Genomic DNA, 25190 nt, shown 5'->3' with positions numbered 1-25190 from the left:
AGTGATGTGCCTTATTGGCATATAATTGAGAGTACGCTGTTTTCGCCTTATGCTCTACGTGACATGTACTCCATGTAGGAAACGTGCACGATATAGAGACCTGACTTCCCTTTTCATTGAACGACAGAGAATGTTAAGAGAACCAATGAGGGAGAGGCCTATGGTTTGTGATGTTATGCGTTCTCTTCCACGCGCAGTGTCAACATACATGATACTTATGCCGTTGGATAACTCGCATGTTGAGTCATGGGAGAAATTGCGCCGGGATTGGGTAGAGGAACTTGGAATGGATATTCCTGCTGGGGAATGGGAAAGTCTGCTTGGTATAGGGGTGCAGTCCAAACTGGATTTAGAGTTGAGGTATGTTAGACAGAGAATTTTATGTAGATTGTATTGGACCTCTACTCGAATAGCCAAGCTAGGCGTGTTGGATAATGATACCTGTTGGGGTTGTGGTCTTAGTGGGGGCTCCCTGCTTCATATGCTTTGGTCATGCTCAAGGGTGTCCATCTTTTGGAGGGATGTTTTGAACAGTTTAGATATTGTGATAGGGGACTCCCTACCGCGAACACCTTACTCAACGATATTATTGGAGAGAGGGGACATGGGCAGTGTGAGAACGGGATGGATTAATAGGGTATTAGTGGTAGCGGCTAAACAAATATTAAAACTTTGGAAGTCAAGGAAAAAGCTGGTTGTGGATGAATGGCTGAATGATGTCCGTACTTTGTCTGATTATGAGAGAATTATGTTAGCGAAACAGAAGAGGGAGGAGCATTACCTTAGAACTTGGGGTTCCTTCAATGAATTATACAGTTGAGGTTTACTGATTGCACGCTTCATTTTTTGACTGGGCTAGATGGAGGTTATTATCTTCGTACTCTATGTTGTGTGTTGTATTTGTTGGTGTTGTATTGTCTTTTGTCTTGAGATGTTTGGTTTTGTACTGTAAGATAGGGATTTGTGGTAGTGTGTTTGGGTTTTAAAATTTGGTAAGGTTAAGTCAGTTGTTATTATAAGTATTATACAAATTGAATGCATATCTCTGGTGTAATGGATATGTACATGTAACTTTTCTCTTGTATGTTTTATTCTCAAAATGATAAATAAAATGATTAAAGACAGGGCTTGGGTTTAATGACCACCATGAAGGCCGTTTTCCATGTTAAAAGGTCTATTTCGCAAGAGTCCATTGGTTCAAATGGTTTGTGCATTAATGCTGTTAAAGCCAAATTTAGATACCACTGAGGTGGAGGATCGCGAATAGGAGTGTATATCCTGAGTAACCGCTCTAAATGCTGATGAATTGCCTCGTTTGATAAAGAGAAAGATTTTTGTTCTCATTTTAGAGAATAATGTTTACAAGTGTCTACATTCACTCCTGTTAAAGCTAAGAATGACATAAAGGACATAACATTGTCTATAAACACATTCAATGGATTCAATTTGTGATTCAAAGCCCAATGATAAAAACGTGACCATTTGCTTTTGTATTGTTTCGTCATGGATACTTTCCTGGCTGCCATCATGACCGTAAGATTTGACTCAGATAAATGTAAATGAGTGATTGCTAGTTCTTCTGGAACCAACCTTTCAAGTTCAGTCATTGACGGGAGAGGTGACGCACCTGCCCCTTTTGCTTGGTCAAGTGGTCTTTCGTCACTGGAACATCCAATGCCGGGCATTTCGCTAGATCCATAAGATCTGTTAACCAAATCTGACATGATAAGAACCGAACTACCAAGATCATTGTCGAGTTCCATGTCGATTTGAATTTCATTAGTGTCTTGTGTATGAGGGGAAGTGGAGGAAAAGCATAAAGTGTTTTGTTCAATCACTCCCAATGCATCGCATCTCTCTGAGAATGATGTCCTTGACCACCTCTTGATGCAAGTAGGGGACATAGAGCATTTTACTGGTTTGCAAACAAAGCCAATGCTAGGTGAACCCATTCCAGGAAAAATGTCTTGACAACAAACTGTTTTAGTTTCCTTTCATGTGGGGCAGACTCTAACCTGCTCAAATTGTCTCTAGATGGGAGGCTGTCAGAAAAAGGTAGTTTGCCATGGCTCAATGCCATATTTGTTCTGCTAAGAGGCAAACTGGATGGATTGAGTCCCTCCTGCTTGTAAGTAAAACATTGCGATAGCATTGTCCGCAAAAACCTTTACCACTTTTCCCTGGATTGAGGGTAGAAATGATTTTAGCGCATGGAATATTGCTTTCAGCTCCAATACGTTTATATGATATTTTCTCTCTTGATTTGACCAAAGGCTGTGTGTTGCCAAATGATGACAATGGGCTCCCCAGCCATACTCTGATGAATATGTTGACATCACAATTTGGGATTGGGAGGTTAGAATGGAAATCCTAAAAATAGGTTTTCTGATTTGTTCCACCAGCCTAGAGATTCACAAATGTAATCCGGTACCGCAATCCTCATGCTCTGCGGGTCAAAAAGCTGATTCCAGCTCCGAAGTCTAATGAAAAGGACTAGATAACCACTATGCATACATCATTTGCTGAGTAATAAATACAGAAATTACTTGTTGTATTGTCAAGACCCAGTCCAGGGTTGAGTGGTGTCCATCACTGGTCCAATAAATGGAATTCTCTGTGATGGGATTGCATTTGATTTGGGTACATTTATCACCGTGCTAGCGGAGTACACACTCGTTTTCTCCCGTCAGATTTTACGACTTTAGAGGTAAGCCGTGACTTTATAATTGGCCCTGCTTTTTAGCGCTAACTATATAAAAACCATACTAGTGTGTTGACCTCTTATGTGGGAAGTTAATATTTTATCCTTAGAATCGCTTTGTTCTTGTTTGACCCGTAGGCACTATGCACTTTTGAAAAGAGCAGTTCTCCTTCACTGACCGACGGAAAGAATTGGCACAAACGGTTTTACCATGCTTTGAGTGGAAATTTACACTTGACCTTGATTTAAACTTAAGGTACGCCACTATTCGAATTCCTTGAATATAATTAATGGAGGCTGATGTAACTGATGGACATGCCATTATTTGCATTATTTGAATGGCTTTGATATATGTAATGGAGGCCGTTGTCACTGATAGGCAACCGCTAGCAACTCTTCTTGATTACTTCTGTAGTAATTAATGTACACTCTCTGGCCACTGATCCCGGGTGGGACCCCTCTAACTGGGATGACTCGGATTAACATCCTTTATAGATGTCTTTGAACTACACCCAATTGGATAGACCAATACATGTAATGTCTATGTGAGATCAATAATAATTACTTTGTTTAATGTCTAATATATGAACATATTGTGTATTGAAACAGCTCTTTATGTTTATTTAGGTTCCGCAGTCCAAATCAACTAGGCTCAAGAAGAAGGGATATGTATCCCGAAAAGCGTCAGCCATAAATTGTATACATGGACTATCATTGCGTATTGTTTTCATGGTATTTTTTAGACAGTCATTTTGGCTTTTTGTACACTAAGGCTTTATGGTTAACTAATTGTGACTATAATTAAAACCACCTGTTGGTGCCTTTATGAAATCATTGAATGTTTATCTTTATTATCTATCTAATTTGAAAACTATTGTTTAACTATTACTAATGCTTTTGAAAGTTTGTTGAACCATCTTTTGATGGATTTATGATAGAGTGCAGGGGACGGGAGGGTTCCTACTTTTGGATCCTCATTTTTCCTCTACATACATTTATCTAGAATCCCAGCTTGAACAGTGTATCATATTTCAATTGCACTTTCTGAATCACCTCTTCTGGAGTTGAGCGTTTATCAGCCAGTTGTCTAGGTATGTGTAAAGATGTACCTTTTTCAACTGCAGGTGCGCTGATACTGCTGACAGCACCTTTGTGAATACTCTGGGAGTCGAATTTAAACCAAAAGAAAGACATGTGTGCTGAAAATGATCTTTCCCTATGCTAAACCTCAAGTACTGATGGTGTTTGCTTTTAATAGGTATGTGGAAATAAGTGTCTTGGAGGTCTAGTGACAACAACCAGTCGCTTTGTTGGAGAGACGCCAGGATTTGAGGTATTGTTACCATTCAAAATGTCTCCACTAGAAGAAATTGGTTCAGATCTGACAGAATCACAATTGGTCTTATTCCACCTTTCTTGTTTGGGATTATGAAATATCTGGAATATAATCCCTGACCTTTTTCTGGAACCAATTCTACTGCTCACAAAGAGAGAAGTTTTTGAATCTCTCTGAGCAGGTCTGGTGAGGACTTTTGGAGCTTTGGCAGTGAAGATGGTGGAGTAGCAGGAAGGGCTAGGGAATAGCCTAGATGGTTGATATTCAAGACCCAATCATCTTGAGTGATGTTTTCCCACTGATGTAGGAATTCTGCAATCCTTCCTGCTACTGGGGATGTATGCTCCTTGATGTAGATCAGAGCAGATGGATCGTACATCCCTGGATCTAAGTCAAATAGACTTCTTTTGATCCTGTGCCATGGAGGATGAGGGAGTTACCCCTGACTTCACCTTTGGCCTATATCTAATTTTTTTCATTGAGGAATAGCAAGGCTTAGTTGTGGAGGAAGTTATGATATATTTTATTTGTATCGCGCTCATACACAAGTGTTTCAGAGCGTGATGAGGTGAGGGTGGGGAACAAGGGAGGACAAAACAACAATCTTACTAGGCCCAGTGACATTGAGAACGTTCAAGTGCATGGGAGCTGTTGCGCATGATTTGAAGGATCCAACGTTCTGATGGTATGGTTGTCTTACTGAGATAGAACTCAAAGACTTTGTTGCAGTCTTGCTTGCCTTGCATTTCCGTAGTACTTCATCTGTTGACGGATCAAACAAACCTTTACCATCAAAAGGTCAGTATAGCACTTTGTCTTGTATGCCTTGGTGTAATGACCTAGCCAACAAATATGCCTGTCTGCAGATAGACTGGATAAAAACCAGAGACCTCAATCAAGAACAACCGCGAGGGGTTTTTGGGCTGAACTCTTATGTTTTCCTGCACTTTCCTATATTCATCTTATCACTATAATGAAATGTGCCTTATACGCTTATCTCATTTCTAATGTCTGTTTGTTCATTTGTTATCTGTTTCAATAATGAATAAAATACCTATTTTGAAAAAAAAAACAGAGATGTATGTTTAATTTACCATGACGGTGATGCATTGCCTTTCCCTCCAAAGAAAGTTGGCATTTTGCTGCCATATTTGGTACACTGTCCTTCATACAAGTTTCGTACTGGAATACTCTGTCTTCGTTTCAATTTATGGGTTACTAACTACATAAAAGCAAAACGCAGGCTCTTGAGTATCGATAAGAACATCTGCCGCTTTTGCTTAGACAGAGATACTTTAGTACATCTGATTACAGAGTGTCATATTCTTCGACCTCAGAAAGAAAAATGTTTCACAAGACGTTGTAAACACCTGGGGAGCATATCACAACAAGAAAGTTGGTCAATACTGTTGGGGTGTGGTAAAATGTCAATACAAATAGCAGCTATTAACTTTCTATCAGTTTAAAACTGGAAGATGGAACAGATGATATAGAATGACTGTTTTTTTTAGTTATCAGTAGGCATCTATGGTTTCCAATTATAATAGTTTTAAGTTTCAACTAAGTGTTTCTTATACATCATCTGCTCATGATTTGAAACAATAATGTCAATAGTGATGTAATGTTTGTATTGACGGGTTGCTTGATCTACAGAGATGTTCCACATTAATCCAAGGCCGCGCTGCTGTGTTCTTATTGATGACTATGATTGCTGAATAGAGATGGCTCAAAGTTAGTTTTAAAGATCTCAAACTGTATCTAGAACTCATGGTTGTTCAGTACAAAAGTGTTTTATTATTTCCTTTTTTTCTACCTAGACTGTAACTAAATTACTTTAAGTGTGACATGTACATTTTATCTTATTCTTTTTAATCATTTATGAATGTCAGTCATAACGTTGTTTGTTTATGTCTGATGTTTTCTAACCTTTGATCAATGTTGAGTTGTTTTAATGTTTTCCTGTTTTATGATTTGTATATTTGAAAGGTTGATTAATTTCAGCCGACACAAATAAAAAATAAAAAAATAAAAAAATAAAATAATATGCCTGTCTGCACATGCAGACTGCTCCCATCATGGCTCTTGCTGTGGTATCAGTCAGATACTTTACAACTTGTAATTATTGTAGAGCATACTCTCTCCCTTCTCAAATCCAGAAGGCAAACTCATCACCCACTCCTTGTGGGAGAAACCTGAAGAACCTCTCTAGGTTTTTCCAGTTCAGGATATCAAAGCCAGATAGTACTGTGGCTGCAAAAATCTGTCTCAACTGCAAGGATGCATTGGCATATGATTCTTTTCCCCATGAGCTTCCCAAGCTTTAGCATTTTTGTCCAATAGTGATGATGGGGATGGCACCAGTCCTTTACCTTTGGACGCCAATGCTGCTGATACCACTGAAGACTGCTAGTAGGTTTCCCATCAACACAAATAGCTCTTCTTTAGATACTTTATACTTAGAGTTCGGTGCTTTTGAGATATATGGGTCCAAAGGAAGTTTTTCCCAGTGACTCAGCGGTTGTTCCATCACTGAAGACTCCATCGGTAATATGGATTTAGCCTGTTGTGTAGGTAATCTTCCAGATACACCTGATGTCTCTGGTTTGTCCTTTGGCATTATCTCAAGTACTTGCATGGCCTTTGCCAGGATTTCATGAAATATTTTAGAAGGTGGAACAGAAGGATGTTCACCTTCTGAGTCTGTATCAGTTTCTACAGAGACCTTTTGCTTCTTATTTGGAGAAACTGATCCATCAGCATTTACTGGAGCAGGTGTAGATGGATGCAATGGGGTCTCTAAAGGTCCCATCTCTGGTGGAGCTTCTGTATAGCCCATTTATTTTTATTCGCGGAGTCAAAACCACTAGAAAGGGTTCAGATAGTTTCAAGAACCGTTTCGGTAATGTTCTTTGCCATTTCAGAAGGTTCCCCTTGGTTCTCTTCCGTTCTCATAAGGGAGGTAGATGAATCTATCCTATCCGATAATAGAACAGATTCTGAACTGTTCTTATGCTTGTAAATATTAAACAGAACAGGTCTAGGAACCTGTATATTTGTCAACACCACCTGAGGTGTCTGAACATGTTCAGATGCTATTTCTTGAGTCTAAGAAGAAAACAGAGGCAAAATCTCTGAGGTTTTACACTTCACCAGAATTCCAAATAATTCCTCTGGAGGTACTGTAAAATATCTCGTTGGGTCAAATTCCTCTGAGTTAGAGACCAGATTTAGTGGTTCAGACTGACTTTTCAGTACTGAGGTAGCTTCATTATTCCACTTCTTTGAAAATGTCTTTCTCTTATGTCTTTTAGGAGTAGTCGGTACTGAGCACCTACGACTTGCTTTGTCCATTCTATGATGGTGAGAGACTTTGTCGGTTTTCTTCGGAACCAAAGAATTTAGATTTTTGTTTGCAGTAGCCAATATGGGTAGTGATGCAGTAACAGGGGATTCAGTCCGTACCAAATCGACCCTGGAGGGTTTTACCTCTTGAGCTAGACTTGCCCATTCGGTTTTCATCCGAGGTCAGAAGAGCTCTTCCTCGGCACCATAATGATCTTGTCAAATGTAAACAGATCGTCCGGTACTGAGTCAACCTGTTTGGTTCTCTTCCCACCCAGAGGTACTCGTGTTTTTCCACCAAGAGGTACAAACGTAGTGCAGATGTAGTGGCCCGGGGTTTCCCCGTAAACAGTCCAGTGAAGACCTCAAAACTGGGGATGCGTTCTTCACCTCAGTACCAAGGACGGGTGCCTAAAAACATACCCCACCTGCAGGTAGGGTCTCCTTCTTACATATGTCAGCCTCCTTCCTGGTCCTAATAAAGTCCTTTGTCACCTTTGGTACCGGTCCAAGCTCAGACATGGACAGAAGATGACTTTGCAGAGACCTCAGGTAAATGCCACAACAGAATATACTTGAACTTACAGGGTGATAGATCCACATGCACCGGTCACAGGCATGGTGTGGATCGGCCGCCGAAAACTGCTTCCTAAATCAGATGCATTGTTTGAAACCCATAGTATAGGGCATATGTCAGAGGGAGGCACCATGCTGAAAAGGAAGAAACATTAAGCACCAATCAATTCTAAAAATGGGTAATGTACCAAGACAAAAAATAAAATACATTTTTTTTTAGATGTTGCAAAGCGCTGCAATTCCAACCCGCCCAGTAGGTGAAAAAAACAGGAACTGGTTGTGACGGTTGGTGAAGTAGTGGTGGAGAGAGGGACTGAAGCGCGGAGGGACGCACACGCATTAAAGAGTCTCAAATCTTGTAGAGATTTAAAATGACAGCTATCTTTTGTAGCCAGCTTTCCCGACCCACCTGCAGACGTCGGAGGCTGTCCCACCCATTGGGGAAGGAGAGGGAGCAGGACGACAGAGAAATCCCTATGTATTTATTCAGATGTAATGCTGAGTGCAACATGTCACCTTGTGGTCACTTCAAAGCTGTTATTGTCGAATTGTCCGCTGGGTAATTTTGTCTGGATTAAGCTGAGCAGGTGGTGTGCTCTGATTTGTAGAGGCATTGTCCCTCAGCCAAAGGACAGAGGGGGGATGGTACTCATCTAGGCTGCTATAGTGTGAAAGCCATGTTATGGTACTCCTTCCTGCACAATTGAGGAGCATTTAAACATGGGACAGTTGCCAGTGTGAAGTGCTGATTAAAAGTGGTCATATACCAATAGTTTCACATACATAGAAAACATGGGGCCTCTCATAAATTCACGACACAGCAAAGGCCTAACATGCAGAAGTCGGTGAAAGTCAATCCACAAACCAAATTTGAAGCAAAGCATACCAACAGACCACCTGATACAAGCATAATACTCAAAAGAACCATAAAGGACACCAATAATCCACACATGCACATCCACCTCAGGTACACTCAGGCCACAGTCCAATGGATTATACACCAGAAACACATAGGCGGTCATTACGACCTGGGCAGTAAGGGATACCGGGAACCGGTCCCCTTACTGGTGCCAGAAATACCTTACCGCCCTATTGCAAGGTCCATTGGCGGGGACCGTAAGGAACGGGTGGTCTGACCACATGTCCCTTACGGGTCCCGCTAAGGGACCAGGGCGCTAATTACAGGCTTGCAAGTCGCAAGCCCGTTATTAGCGCCCTCCCCATTCCCACTGAGCCCTATGGGGGCTCAAATGGGAATGGGGAATGGTTTGTTCAATGGGGATTTACCGGTTCCGCCAGGGTCGGACTGCACCGGTAAGTCCCCATTGAACAACAACGGTGCCGGACCCGTTATTGGAGGCAGTCATGGCGCAAATAGCGCCATGACTACCACCAATCTCGCAATGAGGCCCATAGATTCCTATCCAGCCCATACAGCCCAGTTCCTTCCACGCTGTAGAGATAAATACAACAGCCATGCTCCCCCCTGCTCCCACTAACCAAACCCAACACGTTTTACTGCAAGCCAGCAGTGCACTAAAAAAAATTAAATAACAATACATCCCATGCGCTTCACTCAACTATGGTGCGAGAAGATGTGCTGTGTTGGGGCTGGGAAAGGCCCAGAAGAATGAGTTAAAAATATACCAGCCCTCTTAGCCACTGCGCAGGTTCTATAGGCCGGCAAGATGGATGGAAATAAAAGTGCTCTCATCTGAGCATGCACTTTATGTTGTTGCTCCACTGAGAGAAGTACCATGGACTCGGCTGTCGCCAAGCTGTTGACGCCAACTAGAAGCGTTATGGGGGTGGCTATTGCTTTGTGGGAGGCTGGATTCCTGTTGGGCGTATGCTGGGTCTTAACTGTTTAATTCTGACTTTCACAACAATCACTAACTGACCTCTAGTTATCATGTCCTGCTAAAGGGAGGTGGAGGGTCATCGTGGGCTACAAAGGGAGGTAAAGTCACTGTGCCAAAGACCTAGCTTCCTGCAAGTGTGGGCTGTCATATTAGAATGTACTGCTTAGAAGTAAGAGGATGCCTCTTTTCCAAAGCATGTTCTGAATATGGTATATGGTGGTGTGATGAAGTCCCTGTCTGACCTTACTTGTGTTTTCTGAGTTCACCAAGCGGGTGGGTGCAGCCACAAAGCAGGTGATGCTATGCCCAGTAACTTTGTGAGGAGGATCTTCTCGTTTTTCCCTCCATGCCATGCACGTAAGGCAGGGGCCTGTCTGTCACATTTTCAAGGCATAGCACTGTGGAGCTGACAGCACTTGCATGTGGGTTTGGAAATCAAATCTATAACCATAGGGGAAAGGAGCAGGACCCTATATAAGGCAGAAAACATGAGCAGTTAATCAGTCACCTCACAAGGTCTCCAGACACATATGAACACAATGGGCAGAAAATACAGAGTAACACTTGGCTTGTTTAGAGATAGATTGTAACAAATCTGTCCTGTTTTCAGTGAAAATGTTGTTGCATGATTCTATAACATTAGTGTGAGAATACCGTCTTCGAAATCTCGCTGTTATAATAGATTAAGAAGAAGAGGGTATTCTCACACTAATGTTATAGAATCATGCAACAAAATGTTCACTCAAAACAGGACAGATTTGTTACAATATATCCCTAAACAAGCCAAAGATACCAACCAAACTGTGGATATTGTAACAATACTCTGAAGATGCACATACTCTATACAGAAAAGCACAGAGACATTGGCACCTCTTGCATTTGGACGCAGATTTAGAAATGCACATATCGGATAAGTCCAATTCATATACTGTAGGGCACCTACTATAAGAAACCTGTTGTGCCCATCCTTTGTAGATAACACCAGAATAAATGCAACCAAAGGCAGTGACTGGTTACGGACACTAAAAGGGTTTCACAAATGTGGCACCTGCAGCATGTGTCATACGCTCACCGTGACACCGAGCAATTCACATATAAAGCAGGCATCACATTTCAGACTTTACTAACTGTAAAACGACACATGTTGTTTATGCTATCATCTGTGTTTGTAAGAGATTAGATCTAGGAAGCACCATCAGACCACTAATGATACGAATCAGGGAACATTTACACAGTCTTAGTAGCCAAGACCTAAGGCCACCACTGTCACAACACTGGCAGAAATTTCACCAGATGCACGATAAGAGTGACATTAGATTCATAGGGCTTTTTCAAGCTAAATTGGGCAAACGTGGAGGGGATCTGATGCTTAGAATCCAAATGCATTTGCCTATTACGATGTACCACTGATGGTCTTAACTCAGAACATGAGATTAATGTCTTTTTGTAACAGAATTAACTTGTGATTCAACAGCCATTTATATGTACCAATCCCTGTTTGTCATTTGACATAATAAGTGTATAACATACGCAATGTTTAATTGCAAACAATGAGGTGACATGTCATTGTAGAGATTCTCAATCTGTGAGTATTATATGATAGTTATTTAATATTAAAAGTTTGAGGTTATCATTTAATATCAGAATTGCACAGTTGCAGCACTCCAAATGCAGGATAAATCATGCTAGTATAACACTAGTGCTCTACACAAGATACCAACTATTTACTTGGCAAGATTAAACTTCAGCCCAGGCTCCGTTGATTTCTCAACTTCCTTTAAACATGACATATATCATACTACACCAATCATTTATTAAACATCTCACGCTCGCGATACCTGTGTATGACATGCGGAAATGATCGTCTCACAACGGCACGAGCGGCCTAGTTGTGCAACGTTCGTGGACGTTAACACGCACGTGCTAACAGCATAAACACTCCAACTCAATGTGCCTGCATGCTAATCAACGCGGATGCCGCAGCAAATGATTCCCGCCCAGACATCTGACAAACAACTGCAGAAGGTGAGTCTGGCTCTAACTTTGACGTCACCAGTATTATCCCTATTAGAAAGCGTCCGACATCTTAAACTATCATCAGTTACTCAGAGTTAGTAATTTGTATATCAACCTTTTTTTGACTCAGCCAAATGCACTTTCTTTAACATACTCTGCGACCACAATCCCACTTACGGTATGCTAATCCCATGAAGCCATTACAGCAAGGGGTAAGCTATTTAGCACTGTCGGGCCAGCACCTCTTTTTATGCAGTCACCACCACCATCAGACCCCACTGTAAATAATAACAATTTTTGCCCATCGCACTACAGATCACACAAACTTGTTACCAGGGTGAGTTTCGATTATACCAGTCACTCCGTCACCTGTTATGCACAAGATCTTCATTAGTACCAACTCACCAAACGATTCTCACTTATGGGATGACTAACACAGGATAAATCTGAAGGAGGACAACCCAACAAAAATATCAATAGGCTCATTGTACCAACACTATAACCAGGCATGAACCGACATTTGGGTGTTTCACACATGCACAACAACTACAAACAAGCATGTCACAGATCAACCAATTCAGTGATCACTGTTGTGCAATCATAAGAAATGGAATACTTGTCTGATGCTTTAATCTAATCATGGTAACAACCACTACAATACTAGTTTCTGTTTTTTCCTTCTCCCGTTTGTAACTCTTACCTGCTTACCCATCCTGTCTCTGGTATGTATACATATATTTATTCATTCATCTGTTTACTTTATTATGTTTGTTTATTCATTTTAATATGTTATCAAAATCATGGCTATTGATTTTATGTATGTTACTTCCTGCATTCATTGTCAGCCTTGATAAAGACACTGGGCCTCATTACAAGTCCGGCGGTAGCCGTGCTGGTAAAACTGGCAGGCTGCCTCCGGACTTGTGAAGTTTACCAGCGCCTGTCTTCACGGAAACACTGGTGCATTACGATCCTGGTGTTCCTAGAAGTCAGGCACCGGAAAATTGCTAATCCCCATTCCCATTTGAGTCCCATAGGACTCAATGGGGATGATGGAAGCATCAGCACCGTTAATAACGGAGCCGGTGCTTCTGTGAAAGTATACAGGCGGGTGCCGGCCCGCCCGCCAGGTCTGGCAGGTGGGACGGCACCCGCCCGCAGACTCGTAGTCTGCCGGTCTGGTAACAACAGTGCCAGTAGGCTTACTGGCACCGTTGCTACCGGACCGGCACACTTAGAATGAGGCCCACTGTGTCAAAACATGTGTAGGCTGAAAACATTGCAATGTCAGGCGGATTGTTCTTGAATATCAAGACACAGAATAAAACTTCACTGCCAAGCGCACGCTAATAGTACAAATTTGTTGTACATTTTCTATAATATCACAACCAAACAGGGACAATCTCTAATGCACTTAAAATGTCTTACCCCACTTAGTTCCACACTGCAAATATGTTTTTCCTCTTTGATTTCCCACTTTCAAAGCCTGGGAAGTCAAAGGAGTCAGAAAAGAGTCCACATCAACACTCAATTTATGATAAATATGAAATCATCTCACTGAGAAGGACGGGCATCTTCATGGCCATCTTCTCCAAAATCGATCGACCTTCGCCTGTAGTAGATCATTGAATGACCCTTGTGCACAGAGAAACTGACTTTGCCTCGCTTCCTTTTTGACTTTTCCGGCGATCCTTCATGGGCACTCCAAACCTCTATGTCTGAATCCTGGTTGTAGAGGGCAAACACATGATTTACTCTGTAGGTAAAAGGACATTTTGGAAATAGACTCCTCAAATTACAAAGACTATTCATCTTTAGGGCAGACTGCATGCCAATAGGCCACGTGGGGATTATGTAATAAGAAGGGTATTGACTAGTAAATGTTTCAGAGTTATGACTTGATCAAAGCAAATTCCTATCCAGTTTGTAAAACAGTTTGTTTTCTGAATTTTATAAAATATATAATCATGTCTAATATGTAAAGCAGTTCATCGTTCATAAACAGTTTTACTGAACCTTGTTCAAAACATTCTCATGTCAGATTTGTAAACCTGTTCATATTTTGTAACACGCTTCCAAAGTCTTTTGTGATAGTTTCCTGCACTTCCTCAGAGAAAATAAAAATGTGTATAGTCCTATAAGAGAGAAATATTCAAAGAAAAACAAATTACTTAAGAATGTCCTGATTTATGTCCTAGAGTATATATTTTGTATTTTAAAATAGTCCTACCTGTCTTCTGTGTACATTGGGGCTCATGACAAGTTTGCTGGTCCGGAAATAAGGGTGGCGTGAGCTTACCAGCACCCTTATTTCCGGACCAGCAAACTACATGTTTGCTTGCCGGAGCCGCTGTGGCTGACAGATCTGACCCTGCCCGTCACGGGAACATCGGCACCGTTAGCAACGGTGCTGGGGTTTCCATGTCCCCACTACCAAAGAGTCCTATGGGACTCTAGGGGAATGGGGATTTACAAATTTACCGGCGCCTTACTTCCCAGCCGCCGGACTTGTAAAGTGCCAGTGGCACCAGGAAGTCAGGCGCCAGTAAATTTGTATGGGTCCGGTGGCAAATCTACCGGTAGCACCGGCTGGGTTACCACCGGAGCCGTAATGAGGCCCATTGTCTCATAAGCCTTAAATATGTGCCATGGGCGTCAACAAAAAAATACAAAAATGATAAATCTATAGTACTGTGAGCCTTGCATATGTATTACATAGGTATACTCTGTGGCATAAGAAACAATCATTGACTGATGTATAGGCATGGAAAATTGATTTGTCAGACATCAGCATCATATCTCCAGGTACTCACGCCAGTTAGCAGCTATTGACATCAAACACCTACTGAGGACCTTCATTTTTGAGGTATTTATAAAATAAGCTCTTGTACTCACATAATATAATGGGAATTGTTTTTTATATATCAAGTAGTCCCTGTAGGGGATTTAGATGATTAAATATTAAGCATCCTATGTGTACATCCATATATATGTAACATTTTGCCAAATTGTCATGCTGAGAACCTGGTGTCTGCAGAAGCTGCTGAACCCCCGACAATCCACCCAAAATGTGGCACTCTGAGCTGACAAAAATATAACTGCTCAGTTTACCTCACTTTCAGGGGAAAGGGGGAAGGGACAAAGAAACAAACACCAGGCTGGAAGCTATCAACTCGCTGGTTCTTCACCTGTAGTTAAAACATGAACATGCAATGTACCTCATTACTCATGGGTTACTATACTAACCTTAAACTCTAAATCCTTTACCAAAATAGTTTAAAAACCATACCTGGTACTTCTCTTCAGAATGCCCAGAGAAGTGAAAAGCAGACAAGACTTCCTTACTTGTGGACCAGAATCTTATAGATAATTCAGCCTTCTCAGTAGGTCCATGAATGTAATTTAACTTTGTAGTTAGTCTGCTCAACTCTAAGATTCTTGAACAAGGTCTTCAAGTAAGATTTAGGAAGTTCTTTTAAGTTCTTGTATTTGTTTTTAATATTTTCTATGTAGAGTGTCTTTTCCTCAGGAATGAATTTTACTTGCGATGGAATCTTCACGTGGAAAGCCAGAAACCGCGGGAAGAAAAATCACACGCGCTTTTTCTCCAAATCGCGGGAAATACGCAGACGCGCTAACAATCAAGTTCGCGGGAAAAAACGCACTCGCGCTTAAGTCCGAGACGCGATAAAAATTACACGCGCTTTCCTCCAAGTCGTGGGAAATACGCACACGCGCTGACAATTCAATTCGCGGGTAAAACGTACTCGCGCTAAAGTCCAAGACGCGATAAAAATTACACGCGCTTTCCTCCAGGTCACGGGAAATACGCACACGCGCTGACAATTCAATTCGCGGGTAAAACGCACTCGCGCTAAAGTCCAATACGCGATAAAAATTACACGCGCTGACAATTCAATTCACGGGTAAAACGCACTCGCGCTAAAGTCCAACTCACGAATAAATACGTACGCGTGCAAATAACACCCGAGCTTATTTTATCCCGCAGAAAAAAAACCCTTGCGTAACGAACAGTAAACGCGAGTCCAAAGTACACGCTCGCGCTTCACTCTCACGCGCAGAGCCACATGCGCAGGCTCAAAGTAACAGACAAAAAACTCACGCGCTAGTTTGATTTGACACGTAGCGATAAAAACAAACGTACGCGCTTCAATCTTTTTAGTTACAGATTTGCGATTTCAATCCCTTAGATAAATATAACCTTTTAACAGAGTTCAACAAAACTGAAAAGTCACTTATCTTGTGAATGAGACTTGAAAACTTCTTTTCTCAGAAAATTGGTAGATTTCTGACTCCTGTCCTGTGTCTCCACCAAAATCCAAACACGACTCCTGTTGTGCTTTCAGATCTTCCGCTCAACTGCTAGAAACTTGTCACCCATGACAAAGTAAGCAGGAGCTACAAGGCACACGACCTCTCAGCTGGGCAAGGACGATGAAAGGCAGTTTAGAATGTTCATTGTCCTCCCTATAAACAATCTCCAGCCAATCAGAATTTAGACTGAGAACCTCCATCTTGGCTTGGGGCAATCTCCATAGACTGCAATGAAGGTTAAGGGCACAATTGGCTGTTTAAAAATATAACCCATTATAACTTCCTAAAACCTTTCTATACTAAATATGTGTCTCCCCTGACCCAATGTAAATGAGTATATGATACTGTATGTAAAGAATATGTCACTCCAACCTGACAGTACCTGACACAAATCCATTGTGTCTATGTTTAAAATTGGCTTGCAAATTCGAAATACATGTTTCTGCTTGAAAACATCAGTCTTTCAATTCTAATGGCATTAGGTAAAGCAGTATTGAATAAAGGCTTTTGCAAAAATCCAGAAGACACATAAGATGTGATTTGGGAACAACGGGAGTGTGAAATAAGTTGGCATTTTTCCAGTTAAAATGATTGAACAAAAAGACTAAACATATGTTAATGGAGAAGCATGATATCCGTGTGCATTTTCAGTGACTTGAAAGGCAAAGAAAACACATAACCACTTACTGTTTACTATTTGTTAAAAACCTATGTTTTATTAAACTGCAAACATGATGTGGTCACCATGTTAACTAGGATGCCCTACAAAGAGCTGCAACCATATTGTAGAAAATGCCTGACCATTTTCGCTAAAAACCTCACATCCAAGTTAAGACTAGAAGAATGTGGTTGTTGAGTCGCTGGTTCAGTCAGAGAACAAAGGGAAGGAGGACATATTTATTTTTTCCTTCAGACTTAAAACAACTGAAGAAATATGGCAGGACATACAACCTTACAAAAGTGTAATGCATTGTGCATTCAAAAATGTTCTCCAATTCAGATAAGATAATAAACAAGATGCAGTATCTAGTTCTTGCAGGTGCCACATAATTTCAGTTAAGGTGTTCTAGTAAATGCAGTGATAAGTGGGATTCCATTGGTCTCTCTAACAAGAAAAGTTTTACACATGTCTTCGGACACTCTTCATATTACTTTAGCTAGAGGGAGACTATATAAACAAATTCCCCAAAGGGTATGAGTAGTACTTTGTGTGACCTTTTGTCTGTGATATAAGCCCCTCTCACAAACGTGAAAGTTAATCCAAGTTGAGAAATAATCAAGAATACAGAAAACATATTTAACTCACATATAATAATAAACAGTAAATATCAAACAATTAACATCACCATACTGCTTAACTGAACAACACATGACTGTAAGTAGGAATTAATCATGAAATAGTACATCATAAGATTTACATCTAACTATAAAATGATACAAATTTGGAATCAAAATAAAAAATATCACATTATCCATCACAAAATCTCATTCAACTCTCTCTGCATATTCCTTAGTGACCTCTTAATTTCCAAATTTGCAGGATCATTCATCAAAGCATTTGAGAATTGTTTAATACGTTGTTCCAAATCTAAGCTTTTCTTCTCCAAGTTTTTTCTCCTGTTACTGGACAAACCCAAGATCAGACCCCGCATTGTACATTTAAAAGCCTCCCAGATTGTCCCAACAGTAAGCCCCTCTGTTCTGTTTTCAGCCACAAAATGTTCAGCCTCGGATCTAATTTTTTCCACAATCTCCTCGTCCTGAAGAATAGAGGTGTTCATTCTCCAACAAAATGACTTGGGTGTATCAAACTTCAGACCCACATTCAGAAACACCGGTGCATGATCAGTAACAGCAATACAACCAATCTCGCAACCTGCCAAATTCGAGGTTGCAGAACCAGCCGTGAGAAACATGTCAATACGAGAATGTGAACCATGTGAGCCAGAATAATAGGTGTATTCCCTCAAATCAGAGTTATGCAATCTCCAACAATCTTCCAAGGCAAGAGAGTACGGTCTGAGAAAGATCTATTCAGGTTGAAATGTTCCTATTATGAATATGGTGAGAAATGTGACCGCTGGCTTGCGTACAGATTAAGGCAACGGCAGTCGGAAGGTGCAATCAGTTCCATTGTAACGGCAGGTGGTATGGTGACTTCTGATCCAAAACAGATTAATGAGACATTTAAGGATTATTATGAGACATTGTATCAGAATGAATTGGGTGTCAGTGGTGTGGATGAGTCCTTTCTAGATGGTTTGGATATACCTAGAGTGAATGATTTGGAGAAGGGCATCTTGGGTGAGAATGTGACTGTGGATGAGATGAGGTTGGCTATCGGAAAACTGAACTCAGGCAAGTCTCCTGGTCCCGATGGTCTGCCTGCTGAGTTTTATAAAATCTTGCCAGATTCAGCGGTGGAACTTTTACGGGATATGTATGTGGAGTCTAGGGTGGGGGGTCAGCTTCCCGCTTCTACCAACCACGCCACCATTTCGGTTTTTCTTAAGAAGGATAAAGATGGCAGTTTGCCTTCAAATTATCGTCCGATCAGTTTGATTAATACGGATAACAAGATATTGGCGAAGTTGTTGGCTGTGCGCTTGCAGACTTTGCTTGTGAAACTGGTGCACACTGACCAATCAGGTTTCGTTCTTGGTCGAAGGACATCTAGTAATATTAGAAACTTGTTACTGCTGATGACGAATGCACAGGATTTGGATGATGATGTGGCCGTTTTTTCTTTAGATGCGGAAAAGGCGTTTGATCGTGTGGATTGGAAGTATCTTTTTTCGGTATTACGTGCTATGAACCTGGGGGAAGAATTTATTTCATGGGTTGCCCTGCTTTATGCTTGTCCAACGGCCACTGTCAGGACTAATGGACAATCGTCAGATTCTTTTGTTCTACAGAGGGGTACGAGACAGGGATGCCCTTTGTCCCCTCTGATCTTTGTTTTGGCAATGGAACCATTGGCGATAACCTTGAGGTGTGATGTGCAAATACAGGGATTGAACTTTCATGGTGCCGATCAGAAATTGTGGTTTTATGCAGATGATCTGCTATTATTATTGCGGAATTTGACAGTGTCCCTTCCGGCCTTATTAGGTGTTTTGGATAGATTTTATGCGGTGGCAGGATTTAAGGTCAATTGGTCCAAATCCGAGGTGTTGCCGATTTCGGGATACTGTGATAAGAATTTGATTACTGGACTTGGGTTTCAATGGTGTGAAAGGAAACTAAAATATCTGGGTATATGGCTGACACCGCTGGTAGATGAGATGGTTGTGGTGAACATGAGTGAGGTGTGTAGCGACTTGAAAATGAGCCTTTTGCGATGGTCGTTACTTCGTTTGTCTCTTTGGGGCAAGGTGAACGCTCTTAAGATGAATGCGGCTCCGAAAATTAATTACATTTTGGGTATGCTCCCAGTTAAAATTGGTCAACACTATTGGAGGAAAATTGATGGTTTATTGCAGTCCTTTTTGTGGGATAACAAACCACCACGGCTCAAGTTGTGGAAACTTCAATTACCTGTGGAAAAAGGAGGACTGGGAGTTCCGAACTTTAAGGCATATCACTTAGCGTTTTCAAGTCACTTCATTGTACCCTTTTTGGTTGACGCACCCGATAAATGGGCAATTGCTGAGGCGAGTTTGCTGGGCCCGCTTCCTCCTAGGGCAATTCTCACAGCTACGAACACATTGTGTAAGAAATCGCCTTTGACAGTTTTTCTGAGAGAAACATGGAGACATATACATGAATTGCTTGGATCTGTTGCTATGAAGACCACTCATGCATCCATCTGGTTGAATCCGTTGATTTCTGTTGGAGGTAGGTCTTTATTCTGGCCGGATTGGTTTTTGAGTGGGATTTACTGGATTGACGATGTCTTTGTGGACGGTGAGTGGATAGGTGAAAGAGAATTACAGGCGAGATTTAACATTGACAATTTTCGAACTACTGATTTCAGAAAATTGAAGAGATGTATAGGTGATGTGGTGGAACAAGGGGGTGCAATGGTGAATCTCTTTCTTAAAGAGAGGGAGCCAGGTGGTTGTTCAATTGCTAGCAGGATTTACAATAATATTGTGTCTTCTTATGAGGAGAACTCTGGATTGAGGGATGAGTGGGGGAGGAGATTGGAATGTGAGATTTCGCCTGAGATGTGGTCTGAAATGTGTGCGAACGTTAGGCTTTGTGCTATTAATTTGGGGGAACGGTCGAGACAAGTAAAGATACTCAATAGAGTGTTTTGGTCTCCAGAACGAATGTTCAAGAGAGGGATGATTGATTCGGATGATTGCTGGTGTTGTGGAAATGGATTGGGAAGCTTGGAACATCTGCTTTGGGAGTGTGTGCGTGTGCAGGGATTTTGGCATGATGTTTGTTGTATTTGTTTGCGTGTTTTGAATTTGGATGTTGAGTTGGATTTCATGACGATGATTTTGGGGGGAGGTGAATTGCTAGAAGATCTTTCTGTTTCAAGGAAAACATTTCTGCTCCGTGGTGCTGGTTTGGGCAAGAAACTAGTTCTGAGGGGCTGGAAAACACGGATTGCACCTAATGTGGAAGACTGGATTGAGGGAATGTCAGGGCTTGCAACCATGGAGAGGGTGATTTATAAGCGACAAGGGAGGTTGAGATTACATGAAAAGATCTGGGATGATTTTATAAGTTTGTATTAGTTCTTTGATGGTTATTTACATATTGTATTCTGTGTGTACTTAATTGCTTTGTTTTAATTATATTAATTGATTTGCTTGTTTTTCTTTCTGTAAATCTTATAAATAAATAAATTAAAAAAAACAACATTATCCATCACAAAAAGCCATACACAACTCGTATTCATACAAACCATTGGAATAACAAAGAATTCCCTAATCTGTCCTACAAAAATCAAGGAAAGTGAATTGTTTACTGCAATCACGTACAGTTCCAAGCTGTTTGTCTCGGTATCTTCCCTGATACAATTTCTGAACGTATACATATAGTTGAAATGTGCTTCTCCTAAGCAGCACCTGGTGTCAACCACAATGAACGTATATTATTTGAGGTTCCTGGTCTTCATCAAGGAATGTGTAAATACTCTATCAGGATGGAGATGGTCAATTCTAGTGAATTAAATGTGTCCATCAAGTTGATCATTGATTACAGAATACAGAGAAAACAGCAAAGGGAAAGATGAATAAATGGTTTACATTATTTTAACCCAATTCCCTGTAACGGCTGCAAGTTACAATAAACTATACAAGGGTGATATTAATTAAATATGTTCTTAAGGATATGCTTCCTAAAATCATATAAAATATTGGAAACATACAATTACATAGAACAGTAAATGCTTGCTCCCATGGTAGGGTCATAAACATTGGAAAAAACCTATTCAAATTTAAAAGGAAGCAATATGTCATAACCCACTGTAATCAGGCAGCATCGCAGACATGTTTAATATGTGTTACTAGATTTTTTGTGATAACCCCATGAGTCACAATGGGAAGAGGCCTACATAATTATTAGTTTGATTTTACCGACCTATTAATAGGCACTGCATTTACTTCTGCAGAATTCTCATAGGCTCATTTAGTCGTGTGTGGTAGGAGAAGACCTTCCTGTGTATAAAAGAGGTAAATGAGACATTGTGGGGCCTCATCACGAGTTGGGCGGTAACGCTGGTGGTATTATTACCGCCGGCGGTATTAGCCCTACCGCCAAACCCCCCAGCAATATTAGCGCTGGATCACGGGTTTGGCGGTAATGGAATTCCCCATTCCCCACTGAGCCCATTCGGGAATGCCCCATTCCCCATTGGGCTCAATGGGGAATTTTCGCACTCTTACCGCCGGCGGATTTCCCCCTGGCGGTAATAGCGCGAATTTTCTGCACATTTCCCCCCAGCTCAGAGCTGGGGAGAAATCCGCCGAAGCCCTGATTTGGCAAACCCTTAAATCCGGCGGTAATAGCGCAACTGCCGGATTTAAGGGTTACTGCCAAACTCGTGATGAAATATGAAAAATATTTTCCTGACTGGGTCTAAGACGAATTATTTAGATCCCTTCCATAGGGTTTGCAGTGCAATGTGGACCAGTGTGGTAATGTCTTCTCATCCAATTTTATCCAATGGCATTGGGCCTCATTACAAGTGTGGCAGCCCGGAAACAAGGTTGCCGGTAAGATTACCGGCCCCCTTTTTTTCGGAACGCCACACTACGAGTCCGCCTGCCGGGGCCGCTGCGCCGAAAGATCTGCCCCTGATGGGCGCATCGGCCCCGGTAGGCAGAGTCGTCACGGAAGCACTGGCACTGTTAGCAATGGTGCCGGTGCTTTCATCTCCCCACTCCCATGTGGTTTTATGGGACTCCATGGGAATTGGGCCTTACAAAACCCGGCGCCAGACATCCCGCAATGGCAGGACTTGTAATGTCCCAGTAGCACCGGGAAGTCAGGCACAGGATTCGGTGTTGCGGGGTTGGCGCCAACTTCCCGGTGGCACCGGTGGGTTACCACCAACCTCGTATAGAGGCCCATTGTCATTTACAGTATTCTGGAGACTACTTCAATTCTTTGCTTGTTTAAACGAAACAAGAAGGAAGGTTAATAATGATATTCAAATTGCTACACGCCCCTTTTTCCGTTATACAAATAAAGATGGATGCTTAAGTTTTACTTGGTGTGAATAATCTTACCTTGAACTTCCAAGAAGCCTGACTCTCTTGGATGTTCGATTCTAGAAACTTGGTGTGGGGGTGAGGGGAGAGGGAGGATTTTGGTCATATTCCCGCAAATTCAAACAGCTTCAAGTTTGAACTGGTATAACTAGTAAAGCCTGACAGGGTCAAGGTCTTGGCCGGTTAAATGTGGAGGAGAGTGACCCTTGTCAGCCTGGGGCAGGAAGCTTTCTAAAATTAAACTCAAAACAAGTCCCTGCCGCAGGTATGCAAAGTGGGAGCTGTGGGGTCACTGGTGCCCAGACGCCCTCCACTGCCCTTATACCAATAATGACAAAACTGATGCCACTCATATGTTCTCAATGTCTCCGGATACAGTCGCTGGGCACAGTTCTCCTTTTGTCTTTTCAGAACTACATCTCCCACAATGCAACTGCAAGCAGCCAGGAAAACCCAGACTGGAAGCAAACACCCTAAAGTTACAAAATGCAGCAATGCCAGCAGACTGCGAAATGGCAACACCACCAAACCACATACAACAAACACATGAGAAGCAGATTTCTCACCCTCCAGACAGAAACACAAATGTTCAGCCTACGACATGGCAGAGACCCTCCAAGCTGCTTGTAAAACCGTGCTGGAAAATGGGGAGGGGCAATTTAAGGGTTTTTAAAGCCTATGAGCTGTGTAGCCCTTCTCCTAGGGAAAAGGCAGGCAGTGATTGGTGCAGGGAATCAGCTGAGCACTGCGACCAATGGGGAGTGAGAAAGTCCCTGCATGCAGAGTCCTGCACTATAAAAGTAGACAGCAGCAGAGGCAGAGTGTGGGTTGTATGGCTGAGGTTGCAGGTGGAGTTGGAGAAAGATCAAGGGATCAGGTGGAGAAAGGATGGCAAAGCAGAGTGTTGTAGAGGTGAGTTTTGGAAGGTGCAGTATTTGAGAGAGCGTGGTATTAGTGGTGTGTAGTGTACTGCAGTGCAGGAAGCGGGGAGGAGGGGAATTTGGAAGGTGGGAGTGAGAAAGACTGAACATAGTGTGGGAGATAGTAGTTAGTGTGAGTGTTAGCAGAAAATTAGGCTAGTGGAGAGGGTGTAGAAGTGGGGTGCAAAGAGCAGGATGTATTGGAGAAGTGGAGAGGGGCTGGGAGTAGTGAGTGCAGGAATTGTAAAGGGGTGAGCAGGGCACCATATCCCTGAGTTTCTTGTATAGTGAAGGGGTGAGCAGGGCACCATGTCCCCGAGTTTCTTGTATAGTGAAGGGGTAAGCAGGGCACCATGTCCATGAGTTTCGTAAATAGATGTGATGGGAGTAGAACCAGAAGATTCATAGTAGTGTGGAGAAGATAGAGCGTTGTGTTAAAGTGAAGACAAGGTAGGTGGAGTTGGTAAGACAGAGGAGAGTAGGAAGAGGAGTAGAGTAGCAAAGCGAGGAGGTGATTAGGTCAGGAGGCATACATACACCACCCTCTAGAACTAACATCTGTGGTAGTATACAAATAGGTAGGTAGTCCCTGAGGGAGACAGGCAGCCACGTCTCAGGGACACCCACTTAGAGCAATTTAGCGAATTAACAGTAGGGGTTACCGATCTGTAGAAACTAACCAATTCTATGGATGCCTGTGCTACGGCGGGAATCACAAGTGTGTCGAGAGAGGGACAGCTCTAGTACCACCTTCCCAACCCTCTTTTCCAGCCGATATGCCTTGCGTTACAATCAATGCCTGTCTGTTCTGCAATCTTAATGAAGCTTTAAAGAACCACCACATAAGTTTACTGTGTGCTAAAATAAAAACCCTTGAAATGGGAGCAAAACGTTGTGCTTCATTCTGGCCATCTGTCACAGAAGGTAAATGTAAAGAATGACATGACAAGGTAAGTCCTGTTTTCTTCTACTGCTGGTTATGAGCCTGCACAAAGATATTGTAAATTGATGTCTCTAGTTCCCCTGCAGTCATGGTCCACAAACTGCTCAGTCTCCTCTCTGATGAATGGGGGTATACATTATGGTGGCACTGATGTGAATCTGCGGATCTAATATGCATTTGACATAGCAGTTCCCACACCCCACTGATTTAAATCTGGGTGAGATCTAATGTGCATAAGACGCAGCGGCTGCCAATTCTTTCTTGAGTGATTGGCAACTGCTAAAAATGTACTTGTTGCCATGAGGAAGAACTAGAGTGTTTGTTGCCCTTGCTTTAATGGGATCTCTTGCACCATCTACATGGTAGTTTACTCATTTAACAACATGTAAAAACACCTACAGCTGAACTTCTGCCCAAGTGGAATCAGCAGCCCTCATACTTCAATGTTCTGTTATGTGCAGATAAATAGGACAGCACCAACCTCTGCC

At 41.9% G+C, this 25190-nt stretch overlaps 1 protein-coding gene across 2 annotated transcripts in view; it reads right to left on the bottom strand.

The window, feature by feature from the left end:
• LOC138514193 (Golgi-associated RAB2 interactor protein 1A-like) overlaps positions 1 to 25190 on the bottom strand; it is a 563172-nt gene that overhangs the window by 200229 nt on the left and 337753 nt on the right. For both annotated transcript variants that reach the window (XM_069629527.1, XM_069629526.1), the window contains exon 4: positions 13392 to 13558. In XM_069629527.1, the coding sequence (XP_069485628.1) occupies positions 13392 to 13558 (167 nt within the window). The remainder of the gene's footprint in view (positions 1 to 13391; positions 13559 to 25190) is intronic.

Source organism: Ambystoma mexicanum, chromosome 12 (genome assembly GCF_040938575.1).
Source record: "Ambystoma mexicanum isolate Mex_15411 chromosome 12, UKY_AmexF1_1, whole genome shotgun sequence".
In the NCBI taxonomy this organism is placed as follows: Eukaryota; Metazoa; Chordata; class Amphibia; order Caudata; family Ambystomatidae; genus Ambystoma; species Ambystoma mexicanum.
Note: the sequence above shows the minus strand (reverse complement) of the source record. Positions and strands in the feature narration are given on the sequence as shown.